The sequence below is a fragment of the Pelobates fuscus genome, chromosome 3, assembly GCF_036172605.1.
Source record: "Pelobates fuscus isolate aPelFus1 chromosome 3, aPelFus1.pri, whole genome shotgun sequence".
NCBI lineage: Eukaryota > Metazoa > Chordata > Amphibia > Anura > Pelobatidae > Pelobates > Pelobates fuscus.
In genome coordinates, this window is record NC_086319.1 from 367,672,388 (window position 1) to 367,685,290 (window position 12,903).

General features: G+C 42.4%; 1 protein-coding gene across 1 annotated transcript in view; it reads left to right on the forward strand.

Annotated features, from left to right (window-relative positions):
* Positions 1-5,041: 5,041 nt before the first annotated feature.
* Positions 5,042-12,903, forward strand: part of CCDC33 (coiled-coil domain containing 33) — a 91,380-nt gene continuing 83,518 nt past the window's right edge. Inside the window, exons 1-2 of the mRNA XM_063449349.1 lie at positions 5,042-5,500; positions 5,828-6,396. Of these exons, the coding sequence (XP_063305419.1) occupies positions 5,197-5,500; positions 5,828-6,396 (873 nt within the window). The 5' untranslated portion in view covers positions 5,042-5,196. The remainder of the gene's footprint in view (positions 5,501-5,827; positions 6,397-12,903) is intronic.

Sequence of the window (12,903 nt, forward strand, 5' to 3'; positions counted from 1 at the left end):
TTCCCATAGTTCTGGGGTACCCATGGTTGAAGAAACATAACCCTATTATCGATTGGGAGTTAGGGGAGATACTCTCGTGGGGCCAGGGTTGCCAGGATAGGTGTTTATGCAAGGTTTCTCCTTTAGCTAATGTTAACATACCTGAGACTCCTATTCAGTCCACAGAAAGACAGATACCAGACCTTTACCTAGACTTAAAGGCAGTATTTGACAAGAAGAATGCCGATTCTTTGCCGCCACACAGGCCATTTGATTGTAAAATTAAGCTTCTACCTGGGACTATGCCTCCGAGGGGCCATGTATATCCTTTGTCTGTTCAGGAAAACTTGGTTCTAGAGGAGTATATTCGGGAGAATTTAGAAAAGGGATTCATTAGGAGGTCTTCTTCCCCGGCCGGGGCTGGGTTCTTTTTCGTTAAGAAAAAGGATGGCACGCTGAGACCTTGTATCGATTACCGAGGCTTGAATAAAATAACTGTCAGAAATGCCTATCCTATTCCACTTATTACCGAGTTATTTGATCGTCTTATGGGCTCCAAAATCTTCACCAAGTTAGATCTCAGAGGGGCATATAATTTGGTGAGAGTCCAGCAGGGACACGAGTGGATGACGGCGTTCAATACTCGGTACGGTCACTATGAATACACAGTTATGCCGTTTGGACTTTGCAATGCTCCTGCAGTATTTCAGGATCTGATTAATGAGGTACTTAGGGAGTTTCAACATGATTGTGTCATTGTCTACCTAGACGACATACTGATACACTCTAGGGAGATTGAAACTCACCATAGACAGGTCAGAGCGGTATTACAGAAACTTCTGCAACATGGTCTATACTGTAAATTGGAGAAATGCAGCTTTGATCAGTCTCAGATAGATTTTCTTGGTTACGTGATTTCTGGGGAAGGTTTTAAGATGGACCCTGACAAACTCCAGTCTATTTTAGATTGGCCATTACCTAAGGGACTCAAGGCTATTCCGAGGTTTATTGGTTTCTCCAATTATTATAGGCGCTTCATTAAGGGTTACTCGTCTATTATTGCGCCCATTACCAATATGACCAAACAGGGGGCAGAAACTAAGACGTGGTCTCCTGAAGCTCTCGCTGCTTTCAAGAGGCTCAAAGAACTTTTTGCTTCTGCTCCAATATAAGTCCATCCTGATACGACTTTGCCGTTTCTACTCGAGGTCGATGCCTCTGAGACAGGAGTAGGTGCGGTTCTGTCACAAAGATTAGGGGTAGATAAACCATTACACCCGTGTGGTTTTTTTTCCAGGAAACTTTCTGGGGCTGAGAGCAGATATGACATCGGAGACAGGGAACTGTTAGCAGTCATTAAAGCCTTAAAGGAGTGGAGACATTTGTTGGAGGGGACCCTACACCCTATTACGATTTTGACGGACCACAAAAACTTGTCATATATTGGGGAGGCTAAGCGCTTATCCTCTAGACAAGCTCGTTGGTCCTTATTCCTGACTCACTTCAATTATGTACTGACTTACAGACCTGGTTCTAAAAACTCTAAAGCCGATGCATTATCTCGCCAATATGAACCTTCTACTGTACCTGAACCAGTTCTTTCTTCTATAGTTCCGAAGTGCAATATCATTGCTAATACGAATCTCAGGATTCATTCTCCATTACTGGCCGAGATCATTAAGTTGCAACATCTCGCACCTAAACAGACCCCTGCGGGTCGTAATTTCGTTCCTCCTGCTTTTCAACTGGAACTTTTACAGTGTTTACATAATAGCAAGATGGCGGGACATCCTGGTATTCGCAAAACTTACGCCTTGATCTCTAAGGACTTCTGGTGGCCTACTTTACGGAGGGATGTTGAGGAGTTCATCGCTGCATGTGAAGTTTGTACTAAAACCAAACAACCCCATACGCTTCCATGTGGATTCCTGCAACCCTTGGAGGTTCCAGAGAAACCATGGTCCTGTTTGGCCATGGACTTTATTGTCGATCTACCTATCTCTAAAAGACAGACTGTTATCCTCACCGTGGTTGACAGGTTTACTAGGATGGCACACTTCATTCCCCTGCCTAAACTCCCGTCTTCTCCCGAATTGGCAGAGATATTCGCTAAGGAGATTTTTCGCCTACATGGGATACCCTCTCAAATTGTATCGGACAGAGGCTCCCAATTTGTTTCCCGCTTTTGGAGGTCCTTCTGCTCTCAACTTGGTATTAAATTAAACTTTTCTTCTGCCTATCATCCTCAGTCTAACGGAGCTGCTGAACGTACCAACCAGAAAATTGAACAATATTTACGATGCTTTGTTTCTGAACACCAGGATGATTGGGTCGGTTTGATTCCTTGGGCGGAGTTTGCACACAACAATCTCGTTTGCGATTCTACTCATTCAAGCCCCTTCTTCATGAATTATGGTTTTCATCCGTCTATTCTTCCTTCGGATTCTCCTTCCCAGGGGGTGCCGTCGGTTGATGTTCATGTTGCCAATTTGAGGAAGTTGTGGGATCAAACTCGACAAATTCTTGTGCACAACTCTATGTTGGTCAAGAAACACGCTGATAAACGTAGAAGGGCGGCTCAGGTCTTTGTTCCAGGTGATAGGGTATGGCTGAGCACGAGGAACATCCGTTTAAAAGTGCCCTCCATGAAGTTCGCTCCTCGTTATATTGGACCCTACAGGGTGCTGACCCGTATCAATCCGGTTGCGTATCGTTTAGCTCTTCCTAATACCTTACGCATTCCGAACTCGTTTCACGTTTCATTGCTGAAACCACTCATATGTAACAGATTTTCCTCCACAATAGCCCCTCCTCGCTCCGTTCAGGTGGAGGGTCAGGAGGAGTATGAGGTCAACTCTATTATTGATTCTCGAATCTCCCGGGGGAGAGTACAATATCTGGTTGATTGGAAGGGATATGGTCCTGAGGAGAGGAGTTGGGTACCTCAGGAGGATGTTCATGCTCCCCGTCTCCGCAGGGCGTATCACTCTCGCTTCCCATCTCGTCCCGGTTCATTCCGCCCGGTGGGCGTATCTGAGAGGGGGGGTACTGTCAGGGTACCTGTGGTCTCTACCTCCAAAAGAGGTAGAGACTTAGCTGTTCCACCATCCAGACGGTCTGATGACTCCCTTCCCCGCGGTCTATCCGGTCATGCAAGGCCGGCCGCGAGGGAGTGACTGCCTTTTACACCATCTAGGCAGGAAGTCATCATCAGGACACTCCCCCGGATCGACCTGTCAGTCAATTGCTGCAGGACCAATCAGGACGTCTCGGAGGTGTGGTTACTGCTCGGAACAGGGTATTTAACAGAGCTTCTTTCATTAGCTCATTGCCCTGTCGTGGTTCTAGCTTGTTCTAGTCACTCAGTGCTTGTGTATTCTATTATCCCTTTTGGTTTTGACCCGGCTTGTTTACCCTACTCATCTCTGTTACCCTTGATTCGGCTTGTCTCTCGCTTACCTGTCTTCTGTTACCCTCGACCTCGGCTTGTCTTTGACCATTCTATACTGTACTACTTACGTTAGTCCGGCCATTCTAAGGTCCGGTATACGTATCTGGCTACTGTTTGTACTCTGCGTGTTGGATCCCTGTCCCGATCCTGACACTGTGGGCGCTGTCCTATGCTTTTTTCCCCCAAATCATTTGATAGCAGTTTGTCAAAACTGGGGCTTTCACTGGCATGTAGAGACTCCCCCTCCCTGTTGCCACATTTGTAATGTGAAAACTACTCTTCCCTTTAATAAATATCTATTATGTCCAACCTGAAAGACAGCTGAAGGCTGTAAGTGCGAGGCTACCATCACTGTCCTTACAATGAATGGATTTTAATGTGGGTGCATGTAAGAGGTAAATGCATCCTGAAAAAGTCAAGTTGGCAGTATGTGGAGTACATTTTTGGAAACTATTAAAAGAACACAACGCCAATCCTCACACCATAACCACTATAGCGTACTGTAGTGGTTATGGTGCTTTGAGCTTTCCTTTAAGTGTTACTCTTGGCACCATCCCAGTCTGTGGAAGAGGAGTCACTAAACAGTCTGTGCAGGGTGTTGTTACAGAGAAAACACTTGCTTCAGTGATACTTTCTTTAGAATAGGATATTTTGGGTGGAATATGATTATGCGCGTACTTGAACCATTTTGCACTAATATTCACAATATATAAAATAGTGCATTGCACGTTATTTTCAGCACTCGGATTTTTGTATGTTTTTAGAGGCTTATTATATGAATAGATATTTATTTTACCCATTGCACTATTTGTTTCCGTTCTTTGCATATTCTTTTAGCATGTTATGCTGGTTCAACGATCCTCTCTGAAATGAGAAAAAGATTTCTTAACCCACGGGTACATCATTTATTTATGCTGCGCCATGAGAAGCACGGTTCAATATTAAATAAAATAACAGAAGTTTTTTGCCAGAGCTCATGTAAGTCAGCTGGGAAATGCATAAGATTTTGAATATAGCAGTTCCCTTAGGGACTAGTTTGGCAGCTACTGGGTTAATACATGCGGTCAATCATACCATAAAATAATGAATTAATAATAAAATAAAATGATATTTAAAATATTTAACATGTACAGCTTTTACTGCCTTTCAAATACATTCTAGATCTAGAGCATTGATATTTATTGAGTCTTATTCTCGCAAATTAAGGTTAATGTTATCAAGGTTTATACATTCATGTGCGTACAATACAACAATTTACTAACAAGTTTCCATACGAAAGTTTCACAAAATAAAAAACGTGCACATAATTACCGGTAAGAGAATATACAAATACAATACAAATTACTGTGGTATGGCTATACACTATATGTTAAGCAACACTGACGTGCCCTGCAGGTATCTTACTAAACACACACTCAGCTGTCAATGCACCATCAGATTTTCAATATGTAAATAGGAGATTGTTCAGATCGCACTCTAAGCCTGGTTACCTGGTTTGTCCCAAACAAACAGCAGCCAGGTAAATGTGTCCCTCCCCCCCCCAACTCTACCACTCCTTTCAGGTGTGCAAACTGCTTTAAAACTTGCATACAAGGGACGAGAGGACAGAAAAGAAGTGAAGGGAGCAGGAAGGTGGACACAGCTACAAATAAGGCTAAGAGAATGAGTGAGGTGTAGATGGGAAAGGGATTGGCATAAAATAAGAGCAATAAAAGCACAGAGAAAAAAGGAGGTATTCATGAAGCTGTAACCACCTATGACTACAAATGCCGGCTCCAGCTGTACAAACTGCGGCTCCACCAGGCCCTCCACGCCTGAGGTTGGATGAGAAGGTCCTTTCATTTGAATTCCTACTTCTGGACGTCCAGTTTAATGAGCTTGGTCAGTACCAGTTCATCCTGCGAGTGGAGAACCCATTACTCGACGGCTCAGTGGAGAATGTCCAACTTAGTGTCAACCATGGTGACCTAGTCCAGAGTAATCAGGCTGAGTCTGACATTGTAGAACAAACGGACCTGACAGAGACGCTCATCTTCCAAAAGAACACCTACCTCTTCATTCTCCCACAAGGTCAGTGAGAAATGTTGGATAGGCATTCATACCAAGCTTTGTAAACTACCCCATGGTTTGATATGGTGACAAATATTCTCATTTCTTCATATAATTGCTTTATTCTGCACTACTGGGGGTAAATAGATACCTCATTTCAGTTTAGTAAATTTCTAGTTGGTCTTTTGGGAATGAAGAAATACAACGGTGAATACGTGTTAATTTACAGTCCCTAAAATTATATCTTACACTTTCTTATTACCATTCATTATCTGCCACCATTTCTATGTTTTACCATTTCATTTTTGCTGTTTATTCTGTAACCGCTTTCGTCTTTCCTTACCCCAGGCCTCTGCAAGAATGATAAACACCATGATGTCCGGCTGAGTATTGATGTCTTAAAGGTTGGAGGTGGCAAGGGAAAAAAAGTAGGACAGGCCCTATTTGCCATCTATCCTCGAACCAACCAACCGCGTATTAATTTACGTGCTGCCCCCTTTGAACCTCTTTACAACTACCAGGGGATCTTGGCACTACTTCGCGTTGGAGGGAACTGGATGGCCATGCACTGTGGCCGATTGGCGTACAATGTCTGCTTTAGAGAATATAAGCCCCCCAAACCAAAAGATAATCTTAAATCCATTTCTCCCCGACCAGCCATCATGAGGACTGGAACTTCACATCCTGCGACCCCTAGAAATGACCCCAACCAACCAAGCACCTCTAAAAAATATTCTCCTAGGCCGGACTCTTTCACAACCCCCATTGCTCAGTCAAGCACCCCCAGACCAAACCCTAGTATGGCTGATACTTCAAAATCTGACACTCTACCTGCCAACAACACGTCTGAAGACCTCGATCTCAACACTGAACAAGAACACGGGCAGTCTCCTGATTCTGTTTCAAGAGAAGAACAGGTAACATTTGATTTATATAGATCAATGAGTTCAGTTAAAACAGCTTTCGCCTATAATTCCTAATAATTATTGTATATTTTCCATATACCTGGAAAACTCTGATGCATATTTAACATCCTATTAAAATAACTTGCCTGGCTTAATATGCATCCTCAAAAGTTGTCCATGCTATATTGGGGGCAGAAGAGAAAAAAGATGTGGGCTAGCTCCACCCCGCTGGTCTCCGGAACCTAATCCGTTTCCTATACTAGAACAAATAATTGGGAAAACTTTTTGAAAGGTAATATCGATTGCTCTAAACCATTATCTAGAATAGTAATTTTGAAACCAAGCCATCAAGTCACTCCAACCATCCTGGCTTTCAGCATTTTCTAATTATGTTTCTAAAGATATGAAGTAGTTTTCAGTCTTAAGGACCAAGAAGAGGTGATCTAGAAAATAAAGGAAGGAACATCTCTATGAAGTTCCCCTTTAACCTCTTTCTAGTGTTATCCAATGGCATAAATCTTTTGAAGGTAGAGTTCATCCAGATGAAAGTGAGTTTGACAGATCCAACACTGTTTCCTGGGACACACTCTTTCATACTGATGAACAACACATGCAAAGTGCTACCTACCTTGCAGAAACCATATGCTGCAGGAAGCAAATCCATAATTTAGTCAACGAACAGCCCTAAAAAAAACATTACTGTATGAAGTAACGGTTCTTTCTACTGCAGTTTATGTATAATAATAAATTCTACGTAGCAGCACTCTCCATCAGCACCATGAAGAATTGATGTATGTCCAGAAAAATATGACGATTATGGTAAACCTAGTGAATGGTAAAACTGACATTTCAAAACTGTATGTGAACCTTTTATGATAGTCAACAGTGGATTAAAAGAAACAGAAATACCTTGCCTATTAATCTATATTTGGAGCATCTCTTTTTAATTATAAATGTTTTGTTGATTGCGTTTATTCTAACAAACTGAACGTGAAACAGACTGGCCTGTGTTACACTAATTTGCGTTTGTGATTCAATTTGTTTCACGTCTGGACTTTGAGTCACCAGATTTCCCATATTTTCCTGGACATTTTGTCGTGCTGATGGCTAACATAAAAAGTGCTTCCCTGCATGTAGCAATTATTTGCTGCTGCATCCCTCCTCGATTAACTTGTTTTTTATTCACTAAACTTTAAATTGTTGTGAACTAAAATACGAATAAAAAAAATCAAGGCAAAAGTAGCTGGTTAGGCAATATTCTCCAATTTGGCTATAGTGACAGCTTGGCTATTGTAGCCTTAATATTTTCCATTTGGAAGTCAAGGAATCGCAGTATCATTCAGAACTCGACGGTAATAAAACACGTGTCATAAAAGAATATAGAAAGAACCCCTTTGTTGCCATGTGTCACATTTTGTCAACATATTTCTTTCTCAAATGATAACTACAGAAAAGCCTACATCCTAACATTGACTTTAAATGGCCGCACAGTAAAGTTAAACTCACATTAAAACTGTTCTGTTTATAAAGGGCATATGCAGCTATCGACTGCAACTCTCATTACCTTGGGTCAGGGTGATACAAATGGTTGCAATCTGTGGCATTTGGTGTACTCTTAATACATTTTGCTCTTACAGTTCACAACACGCAGTGCGCATTTCCCATTTTTCTGATGCAGCTAGCTGAGAATGATGGTAGTTATAGTCCATTGCAACTGGAGTGCACTGGCATGATTAATTATTGCACTTTGCATGATATGGGCTGCAACTTCCACGATTCTCAGCCAGGCTGGGATTTGTCTTTTTTTTTTTTTTTTTTTTTTTGAATTCTTTATTTTCTTGTGCATAAGAAAGTAACAGTTGTCTGTGAGGTACCCCAATGGTAGTCCTCCAGCCCAATACAAACATCTGAACAGTGGGGTACAGGGTAAATCCAGCACATTTTATACTACAATGGGGATAGTCTAGCTTGACATCGTTTAGTGTGACGTAACATATTTTACTCATATAGTTTGCATTTAACGCTTGCATAAAATGGTCGCACGGAACAGGTGCTTACATCAGTTGCATTAGGACGGTTGCATAGTTTAGTAACATAAAGAATAAAATAAAAGCAAATAACAATGACTATGAAAAAGGTATAAAAATCGAGTAGACCAAGCATACATAACATTTGTGTAGAGCAAGTGCATGGGAAGTGTTTAGTGAACTATGGAGCAGGTCAGTTGCTTGGGATGTTGCATAGAATATTTGCCTATAGTAGGTGTATGGCCCGTTAGCCTTTATCGTTGACCTGTAGTGGTGGCTCAGGCCGTTTGCTTGTGACAGTTGCCCTCTACTGAGTGCCGTGGTTTGGGTACAATCAGTTAGGGTTAGGCTGCCAGTAGTTAACCGAGCGGGAGCGAGAGTGTTTCGGGGGAGAACAACTGCAATTATAAAACGTGTGGCTTATATCAAAAGTGACCTACATGCCTAATGGTGAGCACGGCATGGTGTTGAGTCATTCTCAGCAGCTTCCTGTGTTATACAGTATAGTAGACGTTAGGTTAGAGGCTTTTGCGGCATATTAAAACAACGAAAGAGACATGAAACAAAACGAAACAAAACAACAAATTAAAGTCATAATCACAATGTTCGGTAGATTACTTGGCTGGGGAGCTCAGCATGCTTGTAGAGTCATGCGGAGGTAATCACGCTATTCTCATAGCTTGGCGAGAACTGTAGAATGTTACATTATACATCGAATAGCGCTGTTACATAGGGACCGTCTCCCAAGCCTGGGGGCGGTATACCGGTCTCAGTCCAGTGGTCACAGTAGGGTACTCAGTGTACTAGCCTCTCCTCCGTTAGGGTAGTCCATCACTTAGGTGGTTGCTAGGACATAAGATTCCGGTGTGGACGTTTGTGGTACAAATTCGGGGACACCCGCCGGATTCCATATGTGTCTCCGTCTGGGGGTATCCGTTGGGTGTTGGTGTGTCAGTGCGTCGGCTGGGAGGCCCAACTTCATTAGGAGTGCCCCGCTCTCATGAGGCTCCTGGATTACATGTGTTGAGTCCTTGTGAAAGACCGCCATGGCCCGGGATGAGCGCCACTGGTAACGGATATCATGATGTCGCAACAGAGTGGTAAGTGGTTTAAGTGTGCGCCTCCATGCTAGCGTGCTCCCGGACAGATCTGAATAGAAGGTCAAGTCCATCTCCTCGAAGCGGTAAGATGACTGATCCCTCATGGCGGACAAAACTGCGTGTTTGTCCATGGCGTTCTGAAATTGGATAATCAGATCTCTTGGGGCTGTGTCGGGTGCTTTGGCTGGCCTCGGCACTCGGAACATGCCAGCGAGAGTCGGTGTTTTGGCTCTCCTCTGCGTCAGCACGGCCGTGAGAAGGCGCCGGAGAAAGTGCGGCAGCTCGGCGTCCACAACAGACTCCAAGACCCCTCTTACTTTTAAGTTGTTACGCCGCTTGGCATCTTCTTGGGCTGCTAGACGGTGTTCGAAAGAGCGATTCTGCTGCTGTAGTTCTGTTACAGCTTGTTGCAGTGCGGTGATCTGCTGGGCGCCCGTGAGGGTGGTGTGTTCCAGCTTGGTGAGCCGGCCTGTCAGGCCCTGCAAGTCTCCCCGCAGCGCTGTCACATCGGCAGATATTTTTTTGTGATGGTCTGCGAGGAGATCCCGTAATACTGCCGTAGTCACCGGAGCGGTGTCAGGGTTCATCGGCTGGGTTGCCGGTTGGCTAGGTGAGGGTGGAATCAAGGCCGGTACTGTTCCCGTTTCTGCATCGTATGAGTAGTCATCCGAGAAATCGGAGCAATCTTCTGCAAGGGACGCCATTTTAGGTCCCTGAACGTGCTGGGCCCGCCGCCATAGGTCTCCAATTGTGAGCCCTTCCCTGGGTTGGACAGGCTTCGGCTTCTTCGTTTTGCGCCCCATGGGGTTTGTATAAGCCAGGGGTCCCCTCCGGGTACCGTCTATGCAGCGTTAGCGAGAGATTTCGGTCGGTAAAGGGCTGTATGGCTCGGAGCTCGGCAGACATGCGACCGGCTGCTTCTGTGGCTAGGCTCCGCCCCCGGGATTTGTCATTTTGGGTTAGGTTAGGCTTAAGGTTATGCTGTGTAAGACGAACAGTTGGGTTTTTTTTTCACTCCAAATGCTGTGATTGATAGTAGTGGCTTGGCTAGTGTACCCCACCCAGCTGAGCGTGATGGCTGTTGTAATGTTCAGCATCCCTAGTCACTCCTGTGTGCACACCTTTCACATGTAGTTAAATCAGTGAGTTCCTCAGAACACACTGGACTTAATCTCCCATTCAACTACAGTGGAACCTCGGAACTCGAATTTAATCCGTTCCCGAAGGCTGTTGGAGTCCTCCTGAAGTGTTCGAGAACCGAATCAGCATTTCCCATAAGAATTAATGTAAAATTGATTAATCCGTTCGAGATCACCAACATTACAGCATTTTACATTTTGTATGTATGCATTAAAAATGCAGAGATCACTCTAATAATAAGCACCTTAAATTTATTTGAGTGGTTCCTGCCTTACAAATTGCAAAAAATGTACTGTTGGCCATTATTACAATTATTTATAATAATTGTCTGACTTGAAAATGAGACATGGCTCTTTGTTATATATTCAGGTACCGAAGATCCTTTTCGTTTCGAGACATTTGGCTCTTTGTTGTTTGTTTGGGTACCGAAGATCGTTTGCATACCGAGCCATTTTATACTCATGGCTCTTTGTTGTTTGTTCGGGTACCAAAGATCGTTTGCGTACTGAGGCATTTTTTACTCATGGATCTTTGTTGTATGTTCGGGTACCGAAGATCGTTTGCGTACCGAGACATTTTTTACTCAAAATTTTTGTTTGACTTCCAAATTGTTCGAGAATAGAAACGTTTGAGTTCCGAGGTTCCACTCTATAGTCAGTTTGTCTTTTTCAGCCTGCATTTGGAAATTTGGTTTTCAATTCACTACAGTTTGGTGTTTAGTGAATATTCCCCAACAAATTATTCCCTGAACTGGAATATGTTGATTATCTACCAGTGAAATAAAGTTTTTAGCGCACCACCCCAGCAGCAGGGAGCAACAGAGCCCAGAAGAGACCCAGGCAAGAAGGCAAATTATTACTAAATGGTTTAGAGACTCATTACCAGGGAACCGTGCAAGAGTACTCCTGGCACCATAACCACTACAGCGGGCTGGAGTGACCCTTTAAGTAAAAAGGGTCTCTTGCAATAATAATTCCTGAAATGTAAGAAATATTTATGTTATCTCTAATCCATGAAACGGTCTGTGATTAATCAAAATGTCAGGAGCAAAACCATAGACTACCTACAATTAATTTATATCCAGTATAAGTGCATTTTATGAGATTTGTGAGTGCACTAATGAGGGCTAAAATCAATTTTCAATGCATGAAACTGCATATCTTTATTGAACAATGAAAACGACCACTGGGAGAGCATATGTTTTAATGTTGCTTGGCCACATGCATGCCTTTACCAAGGTGTGAGAACAATCATCAATTTAAAACCTGTCTCTCCAGCTGCCCCACTCTCCACCCCATATATCGAGTTCAGCGTGAGCCAATGAAGAACAAATTCACAGAACAGATACCTAGCCTGTACCTTTCTATTTATATTAACTTTAATTGGAATATAAATCATAAAAAAATCTATGTTGCTGGCACTCAGCTGTTCAAACGATTAGGGTGCAGGTATCATGGGCAACCCCTCAAGAGATATCCTTACATTATTAATAATATTTCAGTTCAAATGATACCGTACGCTTAATCTTGCATAAGTTGTCAAATGAGGATATGCAAAAAAGATGAGCATGGTAATTGCAGCAAAATAATCTAACATTTGCCTAAACATAGGGTGATATCAAAACAAGTCCTTATATGTAATCAATTATGTGATATAGCGAGGATATTACAGAATTTACAAAATGAAACATTTACATAGCTCTTTAACCCCTTAAGGACACAGCTTCAGAAGCTTGACTTACGCTTAATGACACAAGCATTTTTTGCATTTTCTTGCTGTTTGCGTTCAACTGCAATTTGCATCTCTCTCATTTATTGCACCGGCACATATTATATACTGTTTTTTAAAGGACAGAAAGGGCTTTAATTTGATATGACATATATATATATATATATAAATGCTTACTTATTATAAAAAAAATACAGAAAAATGCAAAAAAAATGAAAAATATTGGGTTTTTTTTACAGTTTTTGCAATCATAATGTGTGCATAATTAGTGCAGGTTAAGGAAAGTAATTAAAAATAAATTCATTTATTTGTTCTGATTTACAGAATACATAATGTGTCTGGGATTTTAAGTTTTTTTTGGTAGTTAACTTACAGGTCACAAAGCACAAGGAGTAAAATAAAATTTTAATGTGGAGCGATTTTAGAATTTGGTATGTTTGTCTTGTAAGCCTAATAGCCATAAAAGAAAACAAAATTGCCACACAAAAGTATATATTTATATAAAGTAGACACCACAGGCTATT